This window comes from Canis aureus, chromosome 18, assembly GCF_053574225.1.
Source record: "Canis aureus isolate CA01 chromosome 18, VMU_Caureus_v.1.0, whole genome shotgun sequence".
Lineage (NCBI taxonomy): Eukaryota > Metazoa > Chordata > Mammalia > Carnivora > Canidae > Canis > Canis aureus.
The window spans coordinates 41,650,140-41,676,803 of record NC_135628.1 but is presented as its reverse complement, the minus strand read 5'-3'; the positions used below and the strand labels follow the sequence as shown (position 1 = coordinate 41,676,803).

Below are 26,664 nucleotides of genomic sequence, written 5' to 3'. Positions count from 1 at the left end.
CAGCACATTCTCTCATACCCCTTCCCAGCCCATCCTTCCAATACCAGGCGGGGGCAACCGCTTCCGATTGCCAGAGGTTAGCTTTGGCTGTTCTTGAATCTCATCCAAATGGAATAATAAAGAACATATTGGGGCAGCCGGTGGCTCAGCGGTTTAGTGCCGCCTTCAGCCCAGGGCGTGATCCTGGAGACCTGGGATCAGTCCCACATTGGGCTCCCTGCATGGAGCCTGCTTCTCCCTCTGCCAGTGTCTGCCTCTCTCTCTCTCTCTCTCTCTCTGTGTGTGTGTGTGTGTGTCTCATGAATAAATAAATAAAATCTTTAAAAAAAAATAAAGTACACATTGTTTCTACTTCTTTTGCTCCACTACTTTTTTTTTTTTTTTTTTTTTTTTAAGATTTTACTTATTTACTCAGAGAGACACAGAGAGAGAGGTAGAGACACAGGCAGAGGGGGAGAAGCAGGCTCCATGCAGAAAGCCGGGTGTGGGTCTCAATCCTGGGACTCCAGGGTCACACCCAGAGCCAAAGGCAAAGGCTCAACTGCTGAGCCACCCAGGTGTCCCTGCTCCACTTTTTAAGACACACCGTATTATTGCAGAATTCATTTCTTTTAAATACTGAATCCATTCTTCCAATATGTGAATATATTACAAATGTCCTATTACTGGATAGTTCTAGTTTGGGACGGTTAGGAATAAAGCTGCTTTGTGCATACATACAGCTTTTATTACCCTTGGGTAAAATATTTATAAATGTTAAAAACTGCCATCTTTCCGAAATGATTATACCATTTTATTTACCCTTCCTCCCATCAGCCGTATGTAAGTATTGTAGCTATGTTTTTTTGAGCTGGAACATGAAAATCCAAAGAGAAGTGGCCATGCAAGATCCCACATCAACCCTTTCCTTCACATTTCCTAATCTTCAGTGTGTCTGTTAAAGTTCATTTCTCCTCTGACATTTTAGCCTGGTTCTACCTTTTTATTTATACAAAACAAAAAAATTGCCTATGCTCAGATTTCACATGAAATATTAAAGATATTTTTGGAGAACAGTTTAATGGGTTCTCTTGATGAATGTGTCTTCCTTTCCTCCTCTTTTTCTTCTGTAATATTCTCAGGAGAATAATTATTCCTGGCTTCCCCTGAGGATCCGGAAGGAGTTTACAGGAGTTCTCTTGAAAGTTTCTGAGAAACCCTATGCTTACAGTGAGTTAATAGTCTGGAACAAAAAACAACAACAAAAAAAAAATAGTCTGGAACATTTTGCACACTATATCCTCTGTGCCAGTTTTCAGTTATACTGATGTCATGACATAGAATCATACTTCTAAGAAAACTAGCCTGGCTTGGACATATTCAGTGTTACTGATGCTGTCAGATTACCAGATATCTATGATTAAGACCAACAGTCTAAGATGTAAGGATAAATGTTTAATAACCAGCTCTCAGGAAGGGGGAAAAAGGAGGGAGCATGCTGATTTGTTTAGTTTACTGACTTCCATGGTGTCAGTACTCCCACTACGGCCTATTTCAAGCTACCAGAATTGGAAATAGATAGGTACAAGCAGTTCACCAGAGCCAGTGTGAACTGGCTCTAGCACGCCAACCACTGAAATAGCCAGCTAGTTTTGGAAAGACACACCTATAGAAGAATCAGATTAGACCTTCCCAAACATTGATAGGGTAGGGAAAGTTTTATCAAACAGCCAGTATCACTTTCAGGATAAAAGTTAATTCAACTTCAAATTTTCATTCTTCCGAATATGATTTTCATTCTTCTAAAGATTATTAAGTATATCTCCCATATGGATTTAAATAAATTCAAGGACTGATTCAGACTTGTCATTCAGCATTGACTATTGTCACTTCTGTCCTTTGTTCTCGGGGGTTGGTACTTCTGATCATCTTTTGCTTCATAGAAAAGTAGGAATCTCGAATTAGAGCAGGTTATTTTGGGAAATTGCATGACACAATGAGAAAATGAATTTTATTTCTTGCTCCTTTGGACAGTCACGTAAACTCTTTCTCTGAGCCTCAGTTTCCTTATCTGTAAAATGGATATAATGACTGTACTTTATAAGTGTTTGATGAGGACTATAGGACTAAGTACTTAAGTGCTCAAAGGGATGGGCTCTAGCTCCTTACACACAGGAACAGAATGCAGCCAGATTATCCACCTTCCGATTGCCGTTGAGAGCCTTGGCACAAAACTTTGAGATGAAGTATCAATGAAAATCAGGAAACAGCAACATAAACTGGCCTTGGGCATTGCTCTCACCAGCTCTCCTCTTTGGCTGAGCTCAGAGATCACCTCTCTGCCTAGGAAGGTGTCGCCCAATCAGATATAACTTCATGATGGTTTCTTCTGGGGAAATGAGCTTAGGGTTCTTTCAGCCAGAGCAGAATCCTCCATCCTAAGTTCTCAGGATGTGGGATCACACATGGAGGGGAAGGGGAATGGGGACAGGGCCCAAATCAGGCTTTTCACCCCTCTGTGGTGGGTGAAATTCATGTTCGGAGGTACTCCATAAATGTTAATTTCCTTCCCTTATTCTATGCCAACTAGGGTACATCTTTAACACCCCTGTGACCACTGAGCAGAGACAGGGAAAAAGAAATGAACAAGTGGGGACAGTGAGAAGTTTTGAGATTATCAAGCCAGGTTATCAGGAAGGAAATTACTCCTCTTAATTGCAAAACATTGAGTATCTTTCTATCCATGAAAAGGAAATCTTCCAATATACGGGGAATCTGAATTTTTCTGGGACTACTTTAAATTACAGAATTTATCCTGAGGACCATGTGGACGAAGCCATGTGACCACTACAACCAGCCTCCATAGGGATGTCACTGTAGTTCTATATCCTGAAACCAGTATCTAAGCCAAAAAGTTACCACATAGCAAAGGAAAAGAATTCCTTTATCCAAAGTCAACAGGAAGTACAAGACTGGAGGCAAAGAATAGTCATCCAGATTGATTTGTCATTGTTATACCAAGTAATAGTTTTAGTGACTGCGACTAAAAATAGAAGTTCAAAATAGTTTGGAGTTCTGTTAAGTAAGGCATGGAATTCTTATAATTTGAATGTTGCAGGAACTGTAAATATTATCTATTCCACTATTTTCAACTTACAGAATTATAAATGGAGACCTAGTCATGTTTACTTACCTTAGTTGTCAGCAGAGCTGAGAGTAGGACCCAGCTTCCTGATATTCAGCTCTGTGTTCTTTCTGACATTCCCATACCTGGACTCTTTCTACTGTTCAAAGACCTGAGAGTAGAACATGAAATACCAGAATTAAAACCCAGTGACTTCAGAAGCACTTGTGCAGGTGTCAGATCCTTATTTCTATTCTTTCTCATCACTCCCCTCTGGGCCTCATTAAAAAAAAAATTTAAAAATGGATACAAAGTTGACTTGGAACACATTACTTCTTGAATTCCCCAGTCTTGAGTATGATGTTTTAGCTTCTAAGAGCCACACATGCTTGGACAGCGATCATGAATTTAAGTCAGACACCTTAGAGAGAAGTGGCATATTTAGCTCATGAATGAATGAGGAGAATTAATTGAGCCCAGTGACTTGGGGATATATATTATATAACACAGTCACACAAGGAGTTACATTGATAACTTCTTAATAAAATTCTAGCTGCCTGTTAGCTTAGGCCCTGTCAAAATCTGAAGTGAATCCAACTGGCACTAACAAGAACTTTAACATTTGATAAGAAAGGCAGTTAATCTCTTCTGAGAGATTAGGGATCACAAGGATTTTGTTCAAGTTTAGGCAACTCCTTCACCACCACCGAGGCATTTTTCTAGCGAGTTGGGTCATGTAGGAAATGTTTGCTCTAGTGCGCCCTCTGTCTGATATTCAGTGCATCTGTGAGCATTGGATAATAAGGTGGAGTCACGTAAGAGGATGAGATATTCCTTATGCCTAATATTATTATTCTTGTTCTCCTTAGGAGGAATGAGATAATGGGGTAATTAATGTGTCTCTTACCGTGGTCATTTTTTCATCCATATATTTTAAAAATAAGCAGAATTAATATTTAATATGTGCCAAACCTTGTGCTAGGATTTGAGATACAAAGATAAATACATTTAGGGATCTCACAGCGTAGTAGGGTAGACAGATGAACATCAAATAAGCCAGTTGCAGTGTGGTGTTTTTAGTACGATATTAAAGATATGTGCTAGGTTTTATGGGATCATGGAGGAGGAAATAAAATTTTAACAAGAACTCGATTCAAAACAAAAACCAACTTGCACAAACATATCTAACATATCTTCTATGCCTATGGGACACAGAGACTCATTCCTTCAATAGCTAGTTGCCGTGGTAGGTTTTTAAAGTTGCTTTGGTTCTAGTAAAGCATTGCCTTCTGCAGGAATGCAGTGACTGTCTGCAGTGATGTCTGTTCTCTTCTACCTCCATATGTGTTCACTCAATTACCATGCCTACTTCAGAGTCAGACCATCTTTTCTCTTACTCAGATTGCTGTATACTTAACTATGCAGGGCACCCAGAAGGTTGGGACAAATTTTGGACCATTTTATCCAAGATGTTTTTGGCACAGTACAGCCTCACCACCTGCCCAAAATTCTAGCCTGGGCTACCAACCACCAGAGAATGGCATGTCAGGAAGAGGGGAAGACCGAGAAAATTGCCTCTAACTCCTGCATAGCATGTGGGAATAGTAATAACTGTAATAATGAATTTGATGCTTATTGAGAATTTACATTGTACTTTGCATACATTAACTCATTAAATCTCCCACAGTAACCACTGATATAATACCTTAGTCTCCCCACTCTGCAAATGAGCACTGAAACTTTAGGTGAATATGTGACTTGGCCAAAGCTACACAGCTAGCTCAGGCAGTCTGAATTCTGATCCACTGGTCTTACTCACTGTACAGATTTCTTCTTCTTACACATTAGTGGGGACCTAAGTCAGGCTAATTATTTATAACATGTGCTCATGACCTTAGTTCAGTACCTGGACAGCTATATCACAGATTTCTTTTTTATTCAAATATAAAGTATGTAATTGAGAACAAACACATTGACTGCATTGCTATAATGCTCTAAGAGAAACGTCTGCCAATGTTAATAATCAGATTAGAGGATTGAGAGAGTTAATCACTAAAGTCCTTATTTTCAGGGTTATATTTAGCAGAAGGTAATGGACCTTGACCTTTCGAGTATAAAGACACTCTTTCATACACAAATATTGTCATTTTTATAACCGAGCCCAAATCTCATGTTAGTTATACATTATTTACTAAAGTGTCTGCCATAAACCCTCCATATGTTCATTTGTTCTAGTTTTACGTGGAAAAACTTTCATATCTTAAATCGCACAGGAGAGACAACCTGCCATTTGGGGGGAGGGGGAGGCCGTAGTTGCAGTTTGAAAGGGCAGTACATCTCCTAAGACTCTCACTATTTCACTGTTTTCTCTCTCTCTCTCTCTCTCTCTCTCTCTCTCTCTCTCTCTCGACTATTACCCAAGGAAAAAATGGAGTCACACTAAAAGGTCTGCATTAGAAGAGAGTTGAGTACACTATATGGACTAGATATACTGAATGAGCCAGAGAAGTGTGAGTTGTTCCTACTGATCAGTGGGATCTCTGACATTCTCTTCCCTTCTGTGCAATAGAAGTCATGCTCTGGTCCAATCAGACACTAACTCCATAGCTACTGTTCTGTGTCCTTTCACCTCATGCCTTCTCAAGAACTTCACTCCTCTCACTCCTCTGCAACATCAGTTCTTTCAGTAGTTTCCATTTGGAGTGCTCCATCTCTGATTTTTTCTGTCTCAAACTTTAAATTCATATTTGACTCTTCATCCCTTTCCTGTTAGAGCCTTATTTCACTGCTCACTTTTCCAGCAAAACTTATCAGAAGTGTTGTCTTCACTATCTGCCTTCCACTTCTTCATCTCCCCCTCCCCCCCCCTTTTTCCACATTGCACTCCATTCGACTTGCACATTGGGAAGAGGAAGAACAGAAAGTGCTCCCATCAAGGACACCTCATCCTGTTGCCACATCTTACTGGACCTCTCAATTCATATGACACCCAAAGCAGCTGCCTCTGTGGTCTTCAAGGACCACATTTTTCCATCTCAGCAGTATTTAACAATTTCAAATTCTTCCCTATTCTTGAAATGCTTTTCTTTTAGTTTTTACTTTACCATATTCTTCTGGTTTTCCCCTACTTAGTTGACTATTCTTTCTCAATCTCCTTCTCTGCATGTCCATTAAAGGTGGGGTGACTCAAAGCTCAACCTTGAGTACTCTTGTCTAACTATATTTTATTCTTAAGTGATTTTAAGTATGCACACACACACATATACATATACATATATTCGTTTATAATCTTGACCTCACCTCTGAATTCCAAACACTTAACATCTGCTTAATATCTCTACTTGGATATCTAACAGACCTCTCAGATATGTGTCTTAAACCAAAGTCTTGGTCAAATACTCCAATCCTCCTTCTTTCTGTCAATGACCCTTCTACTTAGACTTTCAAGCCCCGAACTATGTAATCACTCTTGATATCTCCCATCCCTTCATCACTCAATCCATCAGTAGTCCTGTCAATTCTACCTCCAAATCACATCTCTAATCTTCCTAAATATCTTTATACCCATGGCCACCAATATTGTTCAAATCTATCTGCTCTTAAGGGACCATTATGTTAGGTTCTTACATAAACTCTCAGTTTCTACTTTTGTTCCCTTGCAGCCCACACAGCAGAGTATTTTTAACCCATCAGGCCCTGTCACAACACCTCACTTCTTCAAAATAAATCAAAACCCTTCATTAGCACTTCATTTTATTCCTCACCATTCCTCTGAATGACTCTATGTGATTTGACTGTTGTCTCCCTTACTGACCTTATCCCATGATCCCTTACTCTCCCTTGATCTCACTATACTCGTTATACTGTGTTTACTAGTCTTCTAGTACAACAAATTTGTTCCAACCTCAGGTCCTTTGCATGAGCTGTTCCCTCTGCTTAGACCTTCTCCGCACGCGAAATGCTCATCTCCTGACCTTCACTGTCTCCTTCTTGACAGTCTTAGTACCACTGGCACTACCTCCAATCAGTAGATGATGTTGCTTCACATCCTAGTCACTACTTATCATAAACTATAGCATTTGTCATTTGAAATCACTATGTTTATTCATCTTGTTTTACTTGTCTGACCCTCTCACTATTATATAAACTCTGTGACAGCAGGGAACTTATCTGCTATTTCCCAGTGCTAAGAGCAAGACTTGGAAAGTAGGATCTTATAAGTGTCTGTGGAATAAACAAATTACTTATTATGCCTCCTCTAGCACTTATCACAATATAATATGTGGTACATTTTATCTTGTTTATTGTCTTTCTCCCTCATTAGAATGTATGTTCCTCATGGGCAACATGCTCTACCCTCAAGCATCTAGCATAGTGTCTGGCATATAATAGCGCTCAGTAAATATTTGTTGAATGAATGAATAAAATGTTAGCTATTTTTATAGTCCCAAGTATAATGTCAGGATAAAAAAGAACAGTACAAGATAAGAAAATTTATAGCTGTATGATTACAAATTTATTGTGCATAAAACAGTGGATTTGTTTCTGAAAATGTCAAATTAAATGTTTATAAATCAAAATATTTAAAGTGTACTAGCAATATTTCTATTTCAAAGAATGTGCGATTGATCCTCTGTATAAAACAGAGGACTTCTAAAAATAATTTCAATAATTTTCCCTAATATAGCCCTTATAAGTTAAATATTTTGTCAAGTTGCCTTACTTCAAAATATGCTTATCTATAATATGTAAAAACAGAAAGCAGGTACCTTTTGAACTTCATACTAGCCCACTTTAATTCTAGAATAGATTAGCAAGAAAGCCAATGGAAAAAGTTAGTGAAACATTTAAGCTAGTCTACAAAGTTCTATCTTCCCTACATCCCTTATCCACACTAAAAAACCCTGAAAACCATAAATAACCTGACATATATTCAAAAGGCCCTGGAGGGGGCAGTATTGCCCCCCACAGAGAACCACTGCTCTATGAATGGGGTACAACTCTGAGATGCTTTCTCCCCATCCTCTTTTCTTTGCAATTTTGGACCTTACCTCCTCTGATAGTAGTGTAAGATGGAAGTAGTAAAAGGGCAAATATTTTCTACGTAAAGCGGTATGTTTCCCCTTGAGTTAGCTGTAATTGCTACCTTAGCTTGTTGGTCTGAGTCTTCAATCCTCCCCTCTTAACATTCTGCTGGAGCCCGGGTCAGGATGCTTGGTAATAGGGCCAGTAATATGATCTAGCTCCTCTTAGAACTTCCCGTGGAAAGGTGGCTCAACTTGGAAGCTTTGAGCTGCCCAGGTATGAGGAGAAATATGGCAGAGTGGCTTCATGCCCTTTGTTTTTTTCATACTTTAGAATTACATAGAAAGAAAACAATTTGTTCTTTGACACTAATTTGAAAAGGGTAACAGAGAGAAGTGTGCTGGAGCTGGAAATACTCCAGACCAAAACCCAAACACCTGTGTTGTAACCCCAGCTCTGTTTCCATCTGTTTTATCATTTGGTCACTTCAATTCTCTGGACCACCATTACCTCATCTGTAAAATGGGATAAGAGATAATTAGATTATGCCATATCTGGATTCTTTTAAACTTTTCAGTGCAACTCTGAGCCTCTAGACTCCATGCAGACAATATTCACTGCCCTTCTCTGTGTGTCTGGCAATCCTTGAGGGCAGTGAGAGTTTTGATCCTCACTCTCTGAATTTTCTCATACGAGTCCTATGACATCAAATTTGGCAAGCATTCTCACATCTTCTAAGATTCACTTCCACCAAATGAAATGTGCTTTACTTAAGATATTAATTTTTTTTTTATTTATGATAGTCTCACAGAGAGAGAGAGAGGCAGAGACACAGGCAGAGGGAGAAGCAGGCTCCATGCAATGGGAGCCTGATGTGGGATTCGATCCCAGGTCTCCAGGATCACACCCTGGGCCAAAGGCAGGCGCCAAACCACTGCGCCACCCAGGGATCCCGCTTTACTTAAGATATTATTAAATTTTAGAGTTCAGAAATCATTTGTTAATAAAGTTAGATACTTTGCACTTTTTTCTATGCCTAGGCGAATATTTATTACTTGCAAGTGACTTCATCCACACTTCATGATTCTGTTTTATGTATTGAACAATAGGCAGGAGTAAGGACTTAAAAGTTATGAAAGATATATGTGGTCTTATAAAGGTCCTTATAACCCACTGTGTCTTAGATTTCTTAGAATCAGAGCCTAAGACGGGGATCCTTGTCCAAGTGATTTATCAAGGGTGAGCTCTCATGCAAAATCTCTGAAGGAAGGTGGAAAGCAAGATGAAGTGGAAGTTAAGCAAAGGTGTGGTTTCAGATGTCTAGCTTATCCTGACCCCATGGGGAGCTCTGGAGGGTTCTCAATTACAGGGTTTTTCAGTCCAGAGGCAGGTAGATCTGAGCTATTAACTATTAGGCATTATCAGCCAGCCATGTGCTATACAGGTCACCCACAGGGACCACCTAAAAGCATAGCCTCCCAGACATTACCAGTTGAAGTGGTTCCCATCAGCTAAGAACAAATCTATGCAGAAAGTTTGTCCCTGGAAGCCAATACATGTAGCTGCTGGGGAAATGAACACCCCACCCTGGAAAGGGGGATCTAGACAGGGATCTGCAGTATCTGTTATGCATGATATTAAGGGAGCCAAATCATGCCCAAACGGTATCCCTTAAGAGCACTTATAAAGCTTATAAAGCTTTTCAGCGAGTGACATGTAAGGCAGCACAGTTTGAAAGTCTAAAGGTACAGAATAAGTGAGTAACCCAGCTAACATGTACTGAACACTTGTTCTGTGCTACATGCCATTGTATAATCTTTATTCCTCTCAAGAAATCTACAATGTAGGTAATCATATTGCTCCTATTTCCTAGTAAACTGAGAAGTGAAGTAACTTCATCAGGGCCACACACCTAGCAAGAGCAAATGAGTGATCATTTTATTAGCAATAACATGGTAGGGAGTCTCTAAAACAGAGAAGTGAAATTCTAAGCCTTATTCCAGATCAAAACGTTTAGATTGTGCTTATATTTTAATAAGTTCCTAACATGATTCTTATACACACCGAAGTGTCAGAGCCTTTGCCAAGTGGAATTAGTTTTCTGAGATGGAGAAAAAATTGTGCAAAGGATAATGTCAACAACTAAAAATGATCAGCAAAGGTAGATATGCTTGTGAATGGTTACAGATGGTCTGAAGGCAGTGAGAAGGAAAGGAAGGATACACCTGCACATGGGCTCTCCAATACTACAATATATACTAAAATGTCTATTTCCCCAAGAATATCAGTCCATTATAAGATTGAGAAGGGAAATAATATTTCCTCAAAGGTTTTGGAAATGATAACATGATGTAAATACAAGGAAATACATTAATTTCTGATAAGTTATTAGCAGAGTATTTTTAGGTAAATGTGTAATGTTGTTTGCTGAAATAGCATGTGACTTAAATATGTCTACTTTCATAAAAATATGTCATTATAAAAATTGGACTGGGGAGACAAAGGAGAAAAACAGAAGACCAAAAAAGGAGAGATTATATGTGTGATGCCACTTGGCTACAATGAAATATTTTCCAGACAATTGCATGTGGGTACCACCAGCTACTGAACCATCTTCCCCCATTGATCTAATTAAGGAGAAGAGATTGCTGAGAGTGCAAATCTTTCTTTTACAATGTACATCAGTAGACCAGACCCACTGTGTCACATTTAACCTGCTACATTTGCTCATCATTGCTTTCCAATGCATTGTGACAGTTATACACAACTTCCAGGTATTGTTTAGAGACACATCCTAAGTAAATATGCTAGTTTATTTCTGATTAGTGAGGTTGTTTGCTATATCTCCACTCTATTGGTTCATATTTCATAAAATCTATTATTTATAGAGAACTTACAATGACAGTTTTTGTATAGTTCTCTGTTAATACCAGATTAAATACTTTAGCGATTTAGGGGATTAATGGCCAGTCCTCAAAATGACCTCAAACTAACTTAAATGGCATAAATCATATGATGGAGGGGTTTGGTGCTGGAGATGAGGGTCAGAAACCCAAACTTTTACACTATGCAAAAAAAAAAAAAAAAAGCAAGGAAGAGAGGCTTTGGATGTTTAAGATTATATACTGACTAAACTGACCTCTCCCCACAAACCTACTAGCAGGTGTTTAGAGTCAAATGCTTGGTTTAATCATATTAGTGAAGATTATAAAGAGCTTTAAAGTTGCAAGGCTAGTGTGCAGTGCTAGAATTGTTCAGAGACCATTCATAAGAAATCAGTTATCATAGAAAGCTAAAGCAAAGAAACAGTTCACTTAGTAAGTTAAGTGCTGAGGGAAGGGTTGGCTAATATTGACTGAAGCATGCCCAGCAATTTGGGTATATGAATTGTCTATTTTTTCAGCAGGCAAAAGATGCCAGTGATTAATATTGAAGACTTGACAGAAAAGGACAAATTGAAGATGGAAGTTGACCAGCTCAAGAAAGAAGTGACCCTGGAAAGAATGCTGGTAAACTGCTGCTCTCTTTTGAATTTTATTTTAAACTATAGATATGGTAGAACTACCAGGTCAGAAACTGTTGCAGGGGAGCAGAATTTGCCACCCCAACATATACCTCCTTGACATAAGTATTATTTTAGGCTGATTATTTTTAAGAAACAGCAAATATTAGAGAATATCTGGAAATTAAGTAAAAGTTGCCCTTCTGTAAGAGATATTTACAATTATAAGACAAGTCTCTATTTATAAGGGTATCTCCCTCTCTATACCAGGAAGAGAAGAATGACTCTAAATCTTTAGAACCTCTTATAATTAGAGAAAGCTAAGACTTAAATATGGTTGATATAAGTGGAATTTTACTGACTACTTTTCCTGAAAACCTCCCATAATTGGCTTTCCCCCACCCAAGTTCCCAATATCTTTTGTCTTCAGCTGGAGATGATGTTTAAGGGGGTGTCTTAGGCCATTTCAGAGAGTTACTTTGTTTTCTTGGGTCTCTCCTATGTACACAAGAGGTATACATGCTATTAAATTTCTATGTGTTTTTTCTCCTATTAATCTGCCTTTTTTACTAACAGCAGTGTCTCAACCAAGAGCCTAAAAGGGTAGAGGGAAAATGGTTTGTCCTCCCCCATGCCATTCACTGGAGAGGCTCAATGTAGTTAAAAATGAGTGGTTCAGGTAAAAAATTCATCAGGTATTAAGAAAATTAATGATCATAATTATCTCTTGACTTAGACTCTAGAAGTTTGGCAAATTATTTTCCATGGGCCAAATCCAGCCCTTAGCCTGTTTTTTTTGTTTTGTTTTTTTTGTTTTTTGTTTTTTTAATGACCACTAAACTAAAAATGTTTTTCTGGTTTTGTGGAGTTGTCTTAAAAGAGAGAGAGAGAGAAAGAAAAAGGAAATGAAGAATGACACCAAGACTGTATTTTAAGCAGTAAAATGAAGCAATGCATATAGGCATTTTGTTTTTACTTTTCTAAACTGATAAGCTTCTCTTTATTTAATGCAATACTTTGATGTTTAAATACTTTTAGCCAAGACCTCATCTCCTCCAGCACTGTCATGGCTAGTCTGAATGAGTACATTCTATTCCTTCTTTGCAAATAAAAATGAGTTCAAGCACAAGAACTCCTTCATTCCTCCTAAAAACATCTAACAGATCTTGGAAATGGTTACCAAGAGTTCTCTGCCATTAAAAGGAGAGAAATGGCAAAGGAATAGGCTTCCTCCAAACAAACAGTGACTGAAGCTTGGAAAATATAGATACCTATTTTAGATCTCTTCATTTTAGGAAAGTAAGTAGAACAAAAACTCCTCCACGAGTGATAAGAGTATCTCATATTTTTTCAAAAAATCATTTTATTAAGCCAAAGCGGAAAAAAAGGAATTTGTATTATCTTCATACTTTGCTCAAGACTCTTACTCCCAATAATAATTGGAATTTTGGCTTCTTTTCTATTTATGATTGTCTCAAACTTCCCTGTTGCTCTTTCCATACAGGCAAAACATTTTGATGTAAAAATAAAATTAAATATATACACAGCACCGGAAGCTTGGAATGCATAACAAAACAGTTAAAATCTTTATCTTTATAATTTGGGAAAAATAAACTTTTGGGATAAATAAAGGAAAGTTATTTTTTCTTCCTGACTTGAAAAATCCAAATGCTGTTTCATTATTTATTTACTCAGGATTGTTGTTTTGAAGGCAATTTGATTATATTCATGTTTATTATTCATTTGTGGCAAGCTTATCTGGGAATTTTTATTTTGTGTAAACATCACATACATCACCACCTATCAGTTTGGGGGTCCTTTTCCCTGCTACTCAAAAATCTTCTTGCATTTGGAAGTCAAACTAACTTAATATCAGACTGCCAAAACTACACACACACACACACACACACACACACACACATTTTAGGTCCTGAACTTATAGTTCTGATGCAGGATGGCATAGCGTCCTTATAGTATGGTCCAGGTAGACACTGGAACCGTATCCCTGGTTCAGATTCTACTTCATAGCTTTCTCCCTGTGGAACACTCACCTGAGATATATTCTGCAAAATGGGAATAGTAACAACATCTAAGTCAGAGAGCAATTGGGAGGAATAAATGGAATAATATATACAAAGCTCAGAGAACAATACTTAGGACGTAGCAAGTACTTTCCACTATTATTATTACTTTTTAATTATTATATATATTTTAATTATAATATATATATTTAAATATATATATATTTATATATATACATATCATAGTTCATACTATGCCTCAACCTATTTTGCTATCAAGGAACTAGTACTGTCAGAATAACACATCTCATTGCATACAGTTTTTAAAGCTGACAGACTTACAATGACTGCATGTCAATGCAATAGGCAAAGACTAAAGATAATCTTTGTAGTAATAGCCAAAAATAGCTACCATTTGATCTAGCATTTGTTGTATGATAGGCACTTAATGCAACCAGTGTTGTTCTTCCTTTTTCATAGACAAAGTGACTAAATTGTAGAGGAACTCTCTTAATAAATGATGATAAACAGCCGATCCAACATTCAAACCGGGGATGCCCTGAATCCAGTGTCCATGCTTTCCACCATGCCATGTAATCCTATATTAAACTATAAATACTTATAGTAAGCCTCACTGAAGTAATTTTTGAACACACACTCACATAGGATTTTAGGTAATTTATTGCTCCGTATAGCCTCGGATCCTAGGTAGACATTGTCAAAACCACCCCTCACTGACTGTAGAATTAGGACAGCAATTAAGCCTCTATTCCTGACACCTGGTTGGGGCCAAAGCAGTTGGTGTTTGGAGAAGTGGGATAAAAGCAAACCTAAATCTTAATTTTGAATTTTGAGAAGGAAAAAATGTGAATCTAAATTACTGCATATTTCAGAATTGTGTATAAACTACAAGTATCATCATATGAAGAAGCCACCCAACCAATGCCTTGCTCCAGTTAGAAATGACGTTTCCTAATATGTCGATAATGAATTTGCAGAGTTATAATCTTATGTTTAATGTTCCTGGAAATTTGCATACAAAAATCGCATAAATATTTTATTTAAAAAAAAAACAATAAATCAGTTAGATAGCTTATGGAATGGTCACCTAGTGGACTGCCAGAAGTGAATTAGTTTCACGTCAATGTCATGAATTGTAAGTTAAGTGAAAAGTTGAAAGTTAAAGGAAATGAATTATTTGCTCTTATGTGTATATACACATTTATATTTATGTATGTTATAGAACCTTGATTCTTTCTAAAACGTGTATTAAGTGGCACATGGGCCATTTAAGCTCTGGCTGAGTCCATTAAAATACTAAAGCCTGGTTTTTCATGAAGTCATTACTACAATGGTACAGATGATTGAGGAGCAAGTTCAAAAACACAAATAATGATGTAATGTAAACACAAATACTTGTTTACTGAGCACCAGCTGACTACAGTCTCTCTTCTAGATGCCTGGGTACATGTGAACAAATCAGCCAAAGGTCCTTGACCCATTGGAACTCAACTTCTAATGTACTGTCATGATCAATCATTGTAAAAGACTTTAAAATAAAATTACATGTATATACTTCTGAGAATTCAGGAGTGGTGCTAAGTCTGGAATTCAAAAATTATTCATTCCTTCCACCCTTGCAGGTCACATTTTTGGAATGAGGAAAAAGATTTAATCAATGTTCACTCTGGTGACACTGTTGACTTCTGTTGCCAGCTATGTTCTGATCCCTGTTCTGATCTCCTTTAGAGAAGCTGGAGGCTGTGTCTACTGAGAGCCTTTAGCTGGAGTGTGACCAGATGGTTATCCTTTGCCTGAAGATGTCTAGGAGGACAGAAAGAAGAGCAGCTGTTTCTTCTTCTCTCCTAGAAAGTACATATGCATTGGTGGAAACCAGAACCACGATTAAAAAGATCACAGAAATTATAATACGTTCTTGGATGCTATAGTATTCTGTATTAAACCAAATGTGTCATTTCTTTCTCCTTTCTTTTAAGGTCTCCAAATGTTGTGAAGAAGTAAGGGATTATGTTGAAGAAAGATCTGGGGAAGATCCACTAGTAAAGGGCATCCCAGAGGACAAAAATCCCTTCAAGGAGCTCAAAGGAGGCTGTGTGATTTCATAAGAAAAAAAAAGTTCCTTGGAATAGCTTGAGTTTTAATGACAGTACTAATTTTTGGTCATCTATAATAATACTATTAAGCATGTACATAACCTTTTAATTTATGAATATAAACTTTTAATAAAAATTGGGATGTGATAATGCACAAATCTATGTTTTTTTCTTAAAGTATTTAGCACAGGGTTTAACACATAATTGACAATAAATATTGATTGACCCCTTTCTTTAAGAGTAACTACTATGGGGGCAGCTGGGTGGCTCAGTCAGTTAAGTGTCCGACCCCTGCTTTTGGCTCAAGTCGAGATCTCAGAGTTGTAAATTGAACCCCACATTGGGCTCTGTGCTGGGTATGGAGCCTGTTGAGATTTTCTCTGTCCCCTTCTCTCTTCCCCTTCCCATTCAGTGCTCTTTCTCACTCTCTCAAAAACAAGCAAAAAACCCACCAAAACCCAAACAAACAAAAACCAATAACTACTATGTTTTATGAATGAGTCTGTATTATTCCAGTTGCCGCATATAGTTAATGGTTTAGGTTTCTTAACTTCTCTTTCAGCACTACTAATATTCCAGCAGGATATGTCATGGTTAGCCTTATATTTTTTCCAACCTTTCTCTTGCTCACAGAATTAGGAAGTCTATTCTTTTGACTCATAGAAGACCTATCTTGGCAGAATGTGTGCTCTGAGGATTTTCATTGTGGATGTTTTGCTCTCTGTTTCCCTTGCTCTCTCAAACCTCAGTCAGAAGTGAGGGTTTTAACTTGACCTCTTCCTACATTCTTACCATTTTTACTTGTTACCGATGATGTAACTTTTTACCGAAATACCAACTGGATTAAGAGTAGGTCTGCGGTCTGAGGGCACAGTCGGTTTACCCAGAGTCAAGGTTATAAGAAGCCAGAGAGTTCTGGCTCTGGCATTTTATTGCCTACCTGACTTTGAATAAATTACTTAATCTTTCTAAATCTCAGTTTCTTCCACAGTAGGATAGGAATAATAATGGTTCTATCCCCTTTTTCATAGGGGTTAAATATTACCTAGGGTGATTATGGCACTTAGCATATTGCATGACACACAGGAAGACCCAGTAGGTGTAATTAGTATTGTTACCAGGAAAGAACCTGGATGAATAGCCAGAATCCTTTGAGATACATGCTGTTCCATCCCATCCCTAAGAAGATCCTCATCAGTACTATCCTTTTCCCTACAGCAGTGCAAAAGCAAGATGATAGAAAAAATAGCCATCTTCTGCATCATCCGGCTAATCAGTTTCCTCCTGGTGTCTTATTGAGTTGACATAAGCCAAAATTCACTACCATTGCACTAATGACTAAGATATTTTGCCTCTGCTTCTGTAACAAATGATGAGTACCAATTACCCCAACTCAGAAACTGTTGTTGTTGTTAGTGTTTCCTTGTTGCTATTTCACATTTACAGTGCTGGTTGTGGATACGTCAGTGATCAGAATACAATGAAATGCTAATTGCTTGTCATCCTTTTTAAAAAGAAGAATTATCTAATATTTGGTCTGGAAGGGAATCTCCAGGTGGTCCCAAGTTTGGCTCCCAGCATAGTACTTTTGCACCCTGGCCGTAGTAAATGCTCAACAAAGATCTACTGACCCTTGTCCAACCCCTTTATTTGAAACAGAAAATCTCGGCTCAAAGAAAGGAGTTGGCAGGTTTTTCAGGTGTAGACTCTGAGTCTCTGGCTGAGTGGTTAACGACACACTCTACCACATATCAAACGTGCTTTTAACAAATTCCAGGATCAACTTGGAGCTTCTTATTTTTTTCCTCAGGAGATGCTCTTTTCCCCTCTTTCAAATGACAAAACTCCTCTCCAACCATTCCTTAGCACTTCCTCTCTCCCCGTTCCACTCTCTTTTCTTCCATAGCACCCATCACCATCTAGCGTACTATACATTTTACTTGTTAATTTGTTTAATTGTGGTCTATCTTAAAGATATTTCTATGTGCAGTTTAGTGTTTATTAAGTGTTCCCTTTATTTTCTTTTTCCCCTGATTAAAAAAAATATAGTCTTTGCCAGCATTTAGTAACATGTATTGTCCTACCCAAAATCTCTAGCTTTTCTCTAACACTGGATAGATTTGGGAGGCAGATGATTCTAAGTCAAAACCCTGACTTGGCCATTTTTCTACTTCAACTCTGGGAACATCAGGGTGTTTTTCACATATAAAAAGAGAGAATAGAATGGATTCTTACATAAAAATTTAAAATCACTTAGGACAGATATAGATAAAAACCTAATAAATGTCTTCTATTATAATAAACCCTGGAGACTTTCTATAGTCAACAAACTTAAGTGTCAAATATCCCTGACTTGACACCTTATTTCCCCACCTTCTTCCATTTAGTCAGACTGACCTCTCCACCTGAAATGTCCCTCTGCTCTAACTCATTTCAGCCTTTTGAAATCCTACTCCTTTTCTGAGGCTTCCTATAAACTATCTCCTCTGTCCCTCACTCCATCCCAAGAGTATTCTGTGTATCTTGTAACCCATTTAACATTGCTTTGCCTTCTTTCATTATCATCTGTGTGGTTGTCTTACTCTCAATTCGGTATTGTAAATTTCCCAAGCCAGAAGCTCTGTTAATCTTTGAAACTGCCGGGATCCCTGAGTGGCGCAGCGGTTTAGCGCCTGCCTTTGGCCCAGGGCACGATCCTGGAGACCCGGGATTGAATCCCACGTCGGGCTCCCGGTGCATGGAGCCTGCTTCTCCCTCTGCCTTTGTCTCTGCCTCTCTCTCTCTCTCTGTGTGACTATCATAAATAAATAAAAATTAAAAAAAAAAATCTTTGAAACTGCCATATCAACTAATAAATTATCTCTACAATTGAATTGACTTAGTAAGTGTTCAATTAAAAGCAGGAAAGGACAGTACTTTTTATATTAGATAATTCAGAATTCTTATTAGCTTAACTAGGGAATAAATCAAAAGTAGGATAACATTCCTGTTACTGAAAAATACAGACTGTTTGTAGGAGTTGGAATAAGAAAGGACATATATAAAGAAAGATAGTCTAGGAAGAAGGATGTGAGATCATGACTATCCCACAGGCTATATAGCTACAACAGTGAGTGAGTGATTTTTTCCCCCCAGAAGTTATTTCAGGGCCATGGATTACTAGGTTAAAAGGAATGAGGTAAGACTACAGAGAAACAAGAAACACTATACATAGCCTTAGCATTTGGCTTGTCCACAAAATTTCCTGGTACCAGTAAGGAGAATAGGTTACTATAATTTATCAGTTGAGATACTTGCACCTTGAGGTATTTTGTACACATGGGTCAGTTTAACCTTTAGCAAGAAAAAAAAAAACCTCTCACTATTATTTTAATTTGAATTGATTTGATTTTACTCAGATTTCAAAACAAGGCTAATATCAAACTTGCTCAATTCTGAAAGAATGTATTAACATGAGGAAAAGAGTAAAACAGAGTAATAGGAATGACCAATTATAATGGAACTTAAAGTCTTGTAGAGCAGAATTGATAAATCATTTTGATATAAATTATAAGTAGCTGTTAAGGTGATTGGAGCACTGGATGACATAAATCATTCTGTAACTTCACATTATCTTCACCTAGAAAAGGAAGCTATATACATAGTTTCATGGAATGGGTTAGATTGTGAAATGTTCCATGTGATTGTTATAAAAAATTGAACTAAAACAAATTGAATTGAGTGTATCAAATGTGTTAAATATGTTCCTTAAAAAACATCATTTTAATGGCCTGAACAGTCACCATTAACTTTGTAAATTCTAGAAGAGCAGAATTTGAGAAATAACCCAGTTTATTTACAACAACAAAACAAAGGCAGAGAGTACCTATGTCTTGCAAAAAAGATCACAAGATAGAGTAAGACCAGAACCCCAGTCTTTTTTATTTCAACCTAGAATTAAATCAACTACAATATAACTGCCCTCAATATTTTCTTACACAGTTTCCTTTATATGGATTTTTTAACAACATACTAAATACATCAGAAAAGTGGTCAAGAATTGCATTGATTTTCTTTTTTCTTTTCCTTTTTTTTTTTTTTTGTATATCAAGGTAAATATTTCATAGTCTTTGCTCTTTCATACTTTAAAGGTAGAAATAACCACATGGTTAATTTTCTTAAGCAAATTTCTTTAAAACATTTGTCAAAAGACAGTGGGCTAAAAAAGGCTATTTTCTGATTATATCTGTTATTTTCATTGCAGAATGGTTTGTACACATACTATTTTGTAAAACAATTTTTATTACAGGTCATATGCAAAATAGAAGTAAAAAGCTAACATGACATTTGGCTATAACTAGTATGGATTTCAAACTTTATCCAAAAAATTTTGATGATAGCACATTTCTGTGAGAATACACAAGAAATTGTTTACCATGGTTGCTCTCTAAGAGGTAAATTCCATGCTTAGGGATAGGGGCTACATGCTCTTCTAAAAAGAAAAGTGTTCTCATTATTTTACTGTTTAAAACCAAACAAGACATTTTTCAGACTGCTGTGTGATCATGGGATTTCAGCATTTCCTAATTCATTTTAATCAGTTAACTTAATATATTAGAGACGTGCATTATTTTATAAGAACAAAAACTAAAAATAGTATGCTAATATATATTTCATCTCTAATTTAAGTCTCATAATACTGTGGAAGAAGTTAAATAACCACTACGGATTTATAACTATTTATCACTGCATGGAACTAGATGATTTCATACAGAAGAAATTTCCAGGCCAAAATAATTCTATTTTTATGATCTGGAACAGACAACATTAAGTTACTTAACCAACTTATTTAATTTGGGCGCTGCACTTATTTAATTTGGGCCATGTTAACTACTTTCACTAACTTATTTAAGTTATTTTTAACCAACTTTTAAAAACTAAGCAATGGGGAATCAAAAAATATGAATTGCTTTTGGAGACAGATGTGAGTTTTTTGTCTTGGCTCACCACTTATGAACAGGGGAAAACTCTGGCAGCTGACTTAACTTCTTTGAGCTTGGGAGATCCTGGAATGTGTGGTATTTCAAATACAGAAAAAGAAGCTCCTTAACAATTTTCTTTGTGAAAGTGATTTATCAGATGTGGACACATAAATACAATTAGAAACAAAACATACCTTAGCTAATTTGCTATTCTCCTTCCCCATCGATATTTTATAAATAAGAAAACCAAAATCCAGTAAAAACTAAGTGATTTTTCCAGTGATTGTCAGTGGCAAAGCTGGGACTAGACCCAGAGTACTCATCAAGCAGCTCATTGTTCTTCTCCTTCCAATATATTCATTGAGGATAATCAAGTAGAATGTAGAGAGAAAGGATGAACAAATAAAAATCTGTGCTTACGAAATAGGGAGTGGCTTTGGGTTCTAGGGCCAGGTACCCTGAAATACTGGGTAACTTGAATTTGACTCCGTAGGCAGGAGGTGATCTCCAAAAAGAGAAATATCTGACTGCTGGGAAAGGTTTTTTACATTCATGCTTTATTTTTCTTCTAGTCTACTAAGTATCATTAACAAGGTTTTAGTTAACGGTCAAAGGGAAACTTTATGTTGCAGGTAAACGCGTGTCACATCAGACATTTTTCCTGCCTTTCCGAAATGGCAGCAAGATGAATCCTGCTTTGCAGATAGTGGAGACACCAACGCTGAGTAAAAGTGGAGACACCAACAGTGAGTTAAGGTAGAGACACCAGCACTGACTTAAAGTGGAGACACCAACACTGACTGAGTGAAGGTGGAGACACCAACGCTGAGTGAATCCGCTGCCTACACCCAGGGAGGTAATGGGGTCTGGAGTTCACAACCCTTGGTGTCAACTGTCACCCAAACCCCGGTTGATGGGAAGTGGAGACGCACTTCGTGGTAGGAACTCTTAAGATTCCTGCTTCTGTCTCCTCCAGTATCATCCGCGTATCCTCCAAATCCTTTCAAAACATTCCCCTGAAGAAACGGTAAGAGCCCCGCTTGCGGGGGACGCAGAGGCCGAGCAAGCGCTGGGCGGTGTTCGCGTCCCGATGCCCCCGTGACCCCAAATGCGTCAGTACGTCCCAGGCATTTAGCAGCCCGGGTGGATGCACCTCAGCAGACCTGGTGCGTGGCTTCTGACCTTACGGCTCAGTTTCTTTTTCCTCCCGGGCCTCCCCGCAGCGTTCACGTTTCCCACAGCCCAGAAGGCTGTAACCGGGGAACAACAGGCCGTACGTGTCGGGGCGACTCTTAGAGGCGAAGGACGGTCGTTTCCTGCCGGGCAGGGTCCTCCTTTTCTTGCTTCGCAAACAAAACCCGGACGTGACTTGGGAACGGGGAGGGGGAAAAAAAAAAAAAAGGAACAAAAAGTAAAACTTGTTTCTGCGGGAAAGTGGGCTAGCGCAGCCCCAAGCGCCGGCCGCAGCGCGGGGGGTCCCCGGGGGCGTGGCGGGCGCGGGCGGCGCAGGGGCGGGGTCGGCCGGGGTCCGGGCCGGCTGGGGCCGCGGGCGCGCGGAGGAAAGCCCGAGGCGGCGGGGCGCGGGGGGCGCGGGGCGGGGCGGGGCGGGGCGGGGCGGGGCGGGGCGGGCGGCGGGCGGGGTGCGCGGGCCCCGCAGTTCCTTCGGGACGCGGCCCGGGCTTGCTGCACTCGCAGCCTCTGCCCTGGCGGAGCGGTCCCGGGCCGGGGTGGGCGAGGATGCCGGCCCTTCACATCGAAGATCTGCCAGAAAAGGAAAAGCTGAAGATGGAAGTTGAGCAACTTCGCAAAGAAGTGAAGTTGCAGAGGCAGCAGGTAAAAGGGCTGCCCCGGAATAGTTCCTTCCCTGAAATGAACCAAGGGCAGTTTTTCCCCTGGTTTATTATAGTAAAACAGTACAGCTTTTTTTTTTTTTTTTTTTTTTTTTGCTGTTTTGGGGTCCCTCCCCCCAGCTTCCCTTGAAGTAGGGCTTCGGTGGGAGCTGGGAACTGCCCGCCGATGTGGGGGAACCTCAGGCGGTAAAGGAGAGGCAAGGGTCCGAGGAGAAAGGTCAGAACATCCGAGCCTCCCGTTGGGGAAATGCACGAAAAATGCTGCCTGCTGTTAGTTGGTTTTAAAAACTCAAATTGGAAATAATAATAAATAATAATAATAATAAATAAAAACTCAAATTGTAGGAAGAAGGCGGATGGCTATTTAGTTCCTTGGTCTTTTTCATTATGGGAGAGAATGGTCTGTTTGTGGGGTTTTTTAAATCACTATTTAATTCATCACAATTGAGGTCATTTGAATGACACAATTTCGAATTTCACCAGGCCTCTCCAGAGGTATGCAATGAACTGCTCTTTGGGGCTTGGGAACAAAACATTACAATTTCTATCTTTACTTATTTGTTAACTCTCATCCCTTTTTTACTTTCCATTTTGTTTAGTAAGTATGCACAGTGAACTAATCCAGTAGTATCTGCATTTGTTTATAAATAATGAGACTGAGGTGCATATGAAAATTCGCTTTAGGGATCACGATTAAAAATTTTAGAGGCCACTGAAGTGGATTACAAATTCAATGAGAACACATACGTTGGTGTTCAGAAGTCTCCACTAAAATTTCTTGGAGATTTTGTACTGTTTACGTCTTACTGGTAATATGAGCATGCATTTCTTCCTTTTTTCCCCTCAAATCAGGCAGTCCTGGAAGAGGTTTTTGTATAGAGATTTTTTAAAAGAAATGATCTACTCCTTTCTCCACAGCAAGAAAAAGTTAAACTAATTTCATTTCTCTATGGGTTAACACAAGAAAAAATTAAGAAAAACAATTGAAATTAAGCAGGTTTAGTAGATACGCTCCCTTACTTTCCTGATCCAGTTATGGTAATTCTATTTATGACAGAGTCTTGTCACTCAGGATGAACATTTTGAGTGATATTTGGAAGATGCGGTTGTTTCTGAGTTTTACTCTTTACATATTTCTTTTCTGAAATTTAACCTTTCACTTCCAAATCCCTATTCTCCCTAGATTTTGGACTGCAGAGTTATTTCTATCCATTTTTTAAAGCTTTAAAAATACTATGTTTAAAGGAGTAAACAAAGTTACAGGACCCAAAGAATAGGGTAGTTTCTTGAAACTTTAAGAGACCCATTTTGTGGATGGCAAAGTGTTGGCCACTTGGAGTTTTTTCACGCAATGTACCTTAGAGGTTACATATTAAACAGAGTCGCATAACTGAAGTGCAGCATTGAACAAAGTTGGAATACCCTGATACCGGAATGTGCAGAACTTACAGGAGAAAAAAGAGACAAGTGTCTTCTAGGTATTTTAAGCTTCAAATCAGAAATTGGGCAGGGGCCTGGATGCAGCGGACAGTGTAGAAATTAAAGGTATCATTCATTAGCTGTTCCTCCCTGCCACACCCTGCTGGATCAGTTTTCCAGCTCCCAAGTGTATGCCAAAGGGAGAAAAAAAAAGCCCTCAAAGATAGCCTTAGGAGATTACAAGGAGAGACTTCTAAATCCTAATAATAATATGCAAACATATATTATTACACACTTTGAATTATAGAGTATTAGTGCTATACAATCATTATGGCTCTTAGGGATCATTCAGTGCTCTCACTTTTAAGGATGAATAACTTGAATTCCAAGGAGACTAAGTACCTCCTTATTCAAGACCTCAGAGATAATGATAGGGCATGTACTAAAACACATGCGTTCTGACGCCTCGTTCATTATTCTGTCAATAAATTGTTCATGGCTAAGATGTGTGCTCTGCTCAGGCCAAGGACACAGAATTCATAGGCTGAATTCTGGCTCCAGCTAATTGTTTTTCAAACATATCTTCTTGATCATGGAAGGAAATGCTCAGAGGAGTAATTATTCTCTAGGAGGTTACAGATCTCTTTGGGAAACTAATGAAGAAGGCTCTGTAAGAACAGATACTGGGACGCCTGGGTGGCTCCAAGGTTGAGTGTCTGCCTTAGGCTCAGGTCGTGATCCCCGAGTCCAGGGATCAAGTCCCACATCGGGCTCCCCGCAGGGAGCCTGCTTCTCCTGCCTGTGTCTCTGCTTCTCTCTGTGTGTCTCTCTTGAATAAATAAATAAAATCTTTAAAAAAAAAAAAAAAAAAGAACAGATACAATTTGGGGGAACTCTAATCTTATCCACAAATACCTGGGGAGACAGACCCAGGTTATGATTACCTTGCATCTGTACTTCTGACAACTCACATAAAATGTGTGCACTATAAATGTCAGCAACAAATCAGAGAGATTGTTACCTGAGAGAATGGCACCTGAAAAACCTTGAAAAGATTTTTATTTCACTACATTTTAAGTCATATAACTACCATCACCTAGTTTTAAATTTTAGAACAGTGGTCTTCACATTGTGTGTGAAGAGTATTTGGGGCATGGGAGTAAAATATTAAAATTTCTACTTTGATTAGATTTAAATCTCATCTTTTGACAATTTCCAGTTTATGTTTTATAATTACACATTAGTTATTAACACAGTAGCATCTGTACTTATTTATAAGTAAATAATTACACGTTATTTATAATTATAAACATTTTGGGATACATATGCAAACATATTTTAGTAATCACTATTAAAACAATTTGAGGATTGCTAATCTAGAGTATAAATTCTATGGGAACAGTTTCCTAGAGTTAAGAGGTCTCTATTAGAATTTGCTGGAGCTTCTGTTAATTTTACTTCTAATTTCTTCTTAGCAATGCAGGCCTTCATTAAGACACTAATCCTTTTTTTCCCTTTCTTTTTAAAACTCACTCTTGCAACCTATCTCTGAAGGACAGAGTTTTTGAAAAAACTTCTCAATCCTTTCTCCATTGCAGAGTTTCAACTAATTACATAAACACCAGAATCTCAGATAAGCCTAATAAACCTCAAATAAATCTTTTGTTATGATCATTGCCCTAAAGCAATAGGAAGGAATTCAGAATAGAGACATAAATGGTAGGATTGGGCTACTTCAACCTCCCAGATCAGACTTTCTCCAATGTTTCTATCATTTTGTAAAATTGCAGAACATGGTACACACCTATAATAAGTGAGAATTTTGGCAGGACACAGCCCAAAACATTTAGGGATTATCTATTACTGCACCTGTTCATTAGCATGGGAAATTGAAAGTGAGATACCCCACTTTGATTTAGATCCTAAAATATTATGGACACATCATAATTGTGTTATAGTAGAGGAAGGAAATCATATGAGGCACAATGGATAGAAATTGCCGGGGAAGATCTATTCAGTACAGTGACTTTCAAGCTTTTTGACCCTCAACATAGAAATATATTTTACATGACTCTGTCATTCATATATAGCATATATATATTATACATGCTTTGTGCTAATATCTTTATACTATTTCATTTTTTTAAATGCTAGCTGTACTCCATTATATTAATTTCACTAAAGGGTGGTAACGAAGTGTAGACAATCCTGACCTAATTCATTCTTTTTTTTTTTTTTTCTCAAGGTGTCTAAATGTTCCGAAGAAATAAAGAACTACATTGAAGAACGTTCTGGAGAGGATCCTCTGGTGAAAGGAATTCCAGAAGACAAGAATCCTTTTAAAGAGAAAGGCAGCTGCATTATTTCATAAATAACTCTGGAGAGAAATTTCATCCTCAGTAGAAGAACTAGTTTGTTTTGGTTTTCTGAAATAAAATCGAAATTCCTTTCAGAGAAGGAAAACAAAATTTAAAGACTTTCTTAAACACTTATATTGTATGGTTATGTTTAAAAGCTGTATGCTTCTCATCTTTGCTCACTACGCACCCTTTTTAAGAGAGCAGAAAGTATCAAATGTACAATTATGGAAATAAGGACATTACTTGTGCATGACTCACCTCTTTCAGTATATTGCTTGATGCCTTAAATAAAGTTTTATCTCTGGAAAA

At 38.1% G+C, this 26,664-nt stretch overlaps 2 protein-coding genes across 40 annotated transcripts in view; both read left to right on the top strand.

Annotated features, from left to right (window-relative positions):
• The window catches only part of GNGT1 (G protein subunit gamma transducin 1), a 340,050-nt gene extending 324,149 nt beyond the window's left edge, over positions 1–15,901 (top strand). For 25 of the 39 annotated variants that reach the window (XM_077856935.1, XM_077856901.1, XM_077856902.1 and 22 more), the window contains 2 exons: positions 11,532–11,637; positions 15,649–15,901. In XM_077856935.1, the coding sequence (XP_077713061.1) occupies positions 11,542–11,637; positions 15,649–15,777 (225 nt within the window). In that variant the 5' untranslated portion in view covers positions 11,532–11,541 and the 3' untranslated portion in view covers positions 15,778–15,901. Of the gene's footprint in view, positions 1–1,121; positions 1,210–11,531; positions 11,638–15,648 lie in introns of all 39 variants that reach the window. The other 14 variants (XM_077856936.1, XM_077856931.1, XM_077856920.1 and 11 more) reach the window with 3 other exon arrangements.
• A 6,472-nt stretch (positions 15,902–22,373) lies between these two features.
• Positions 22,374–26,664, top strand: GNG11 (G protein subunit gamma 11). The gene is made up of 2 exons (XM_077856895.1): positions 22,374–22,559; positions 26,241–26,664. The coding sequence occupies exons 1-2, from the start codon at positions 22,464–22,466 to the stop codon at positions 26,364–26,366; spliced, it is 222 nt and encodes a 73-aa protein (XP_077713021.1). The 5' UTR covers positions 22,374–22,463; the 3' UTR covers positions 26,367–26,664.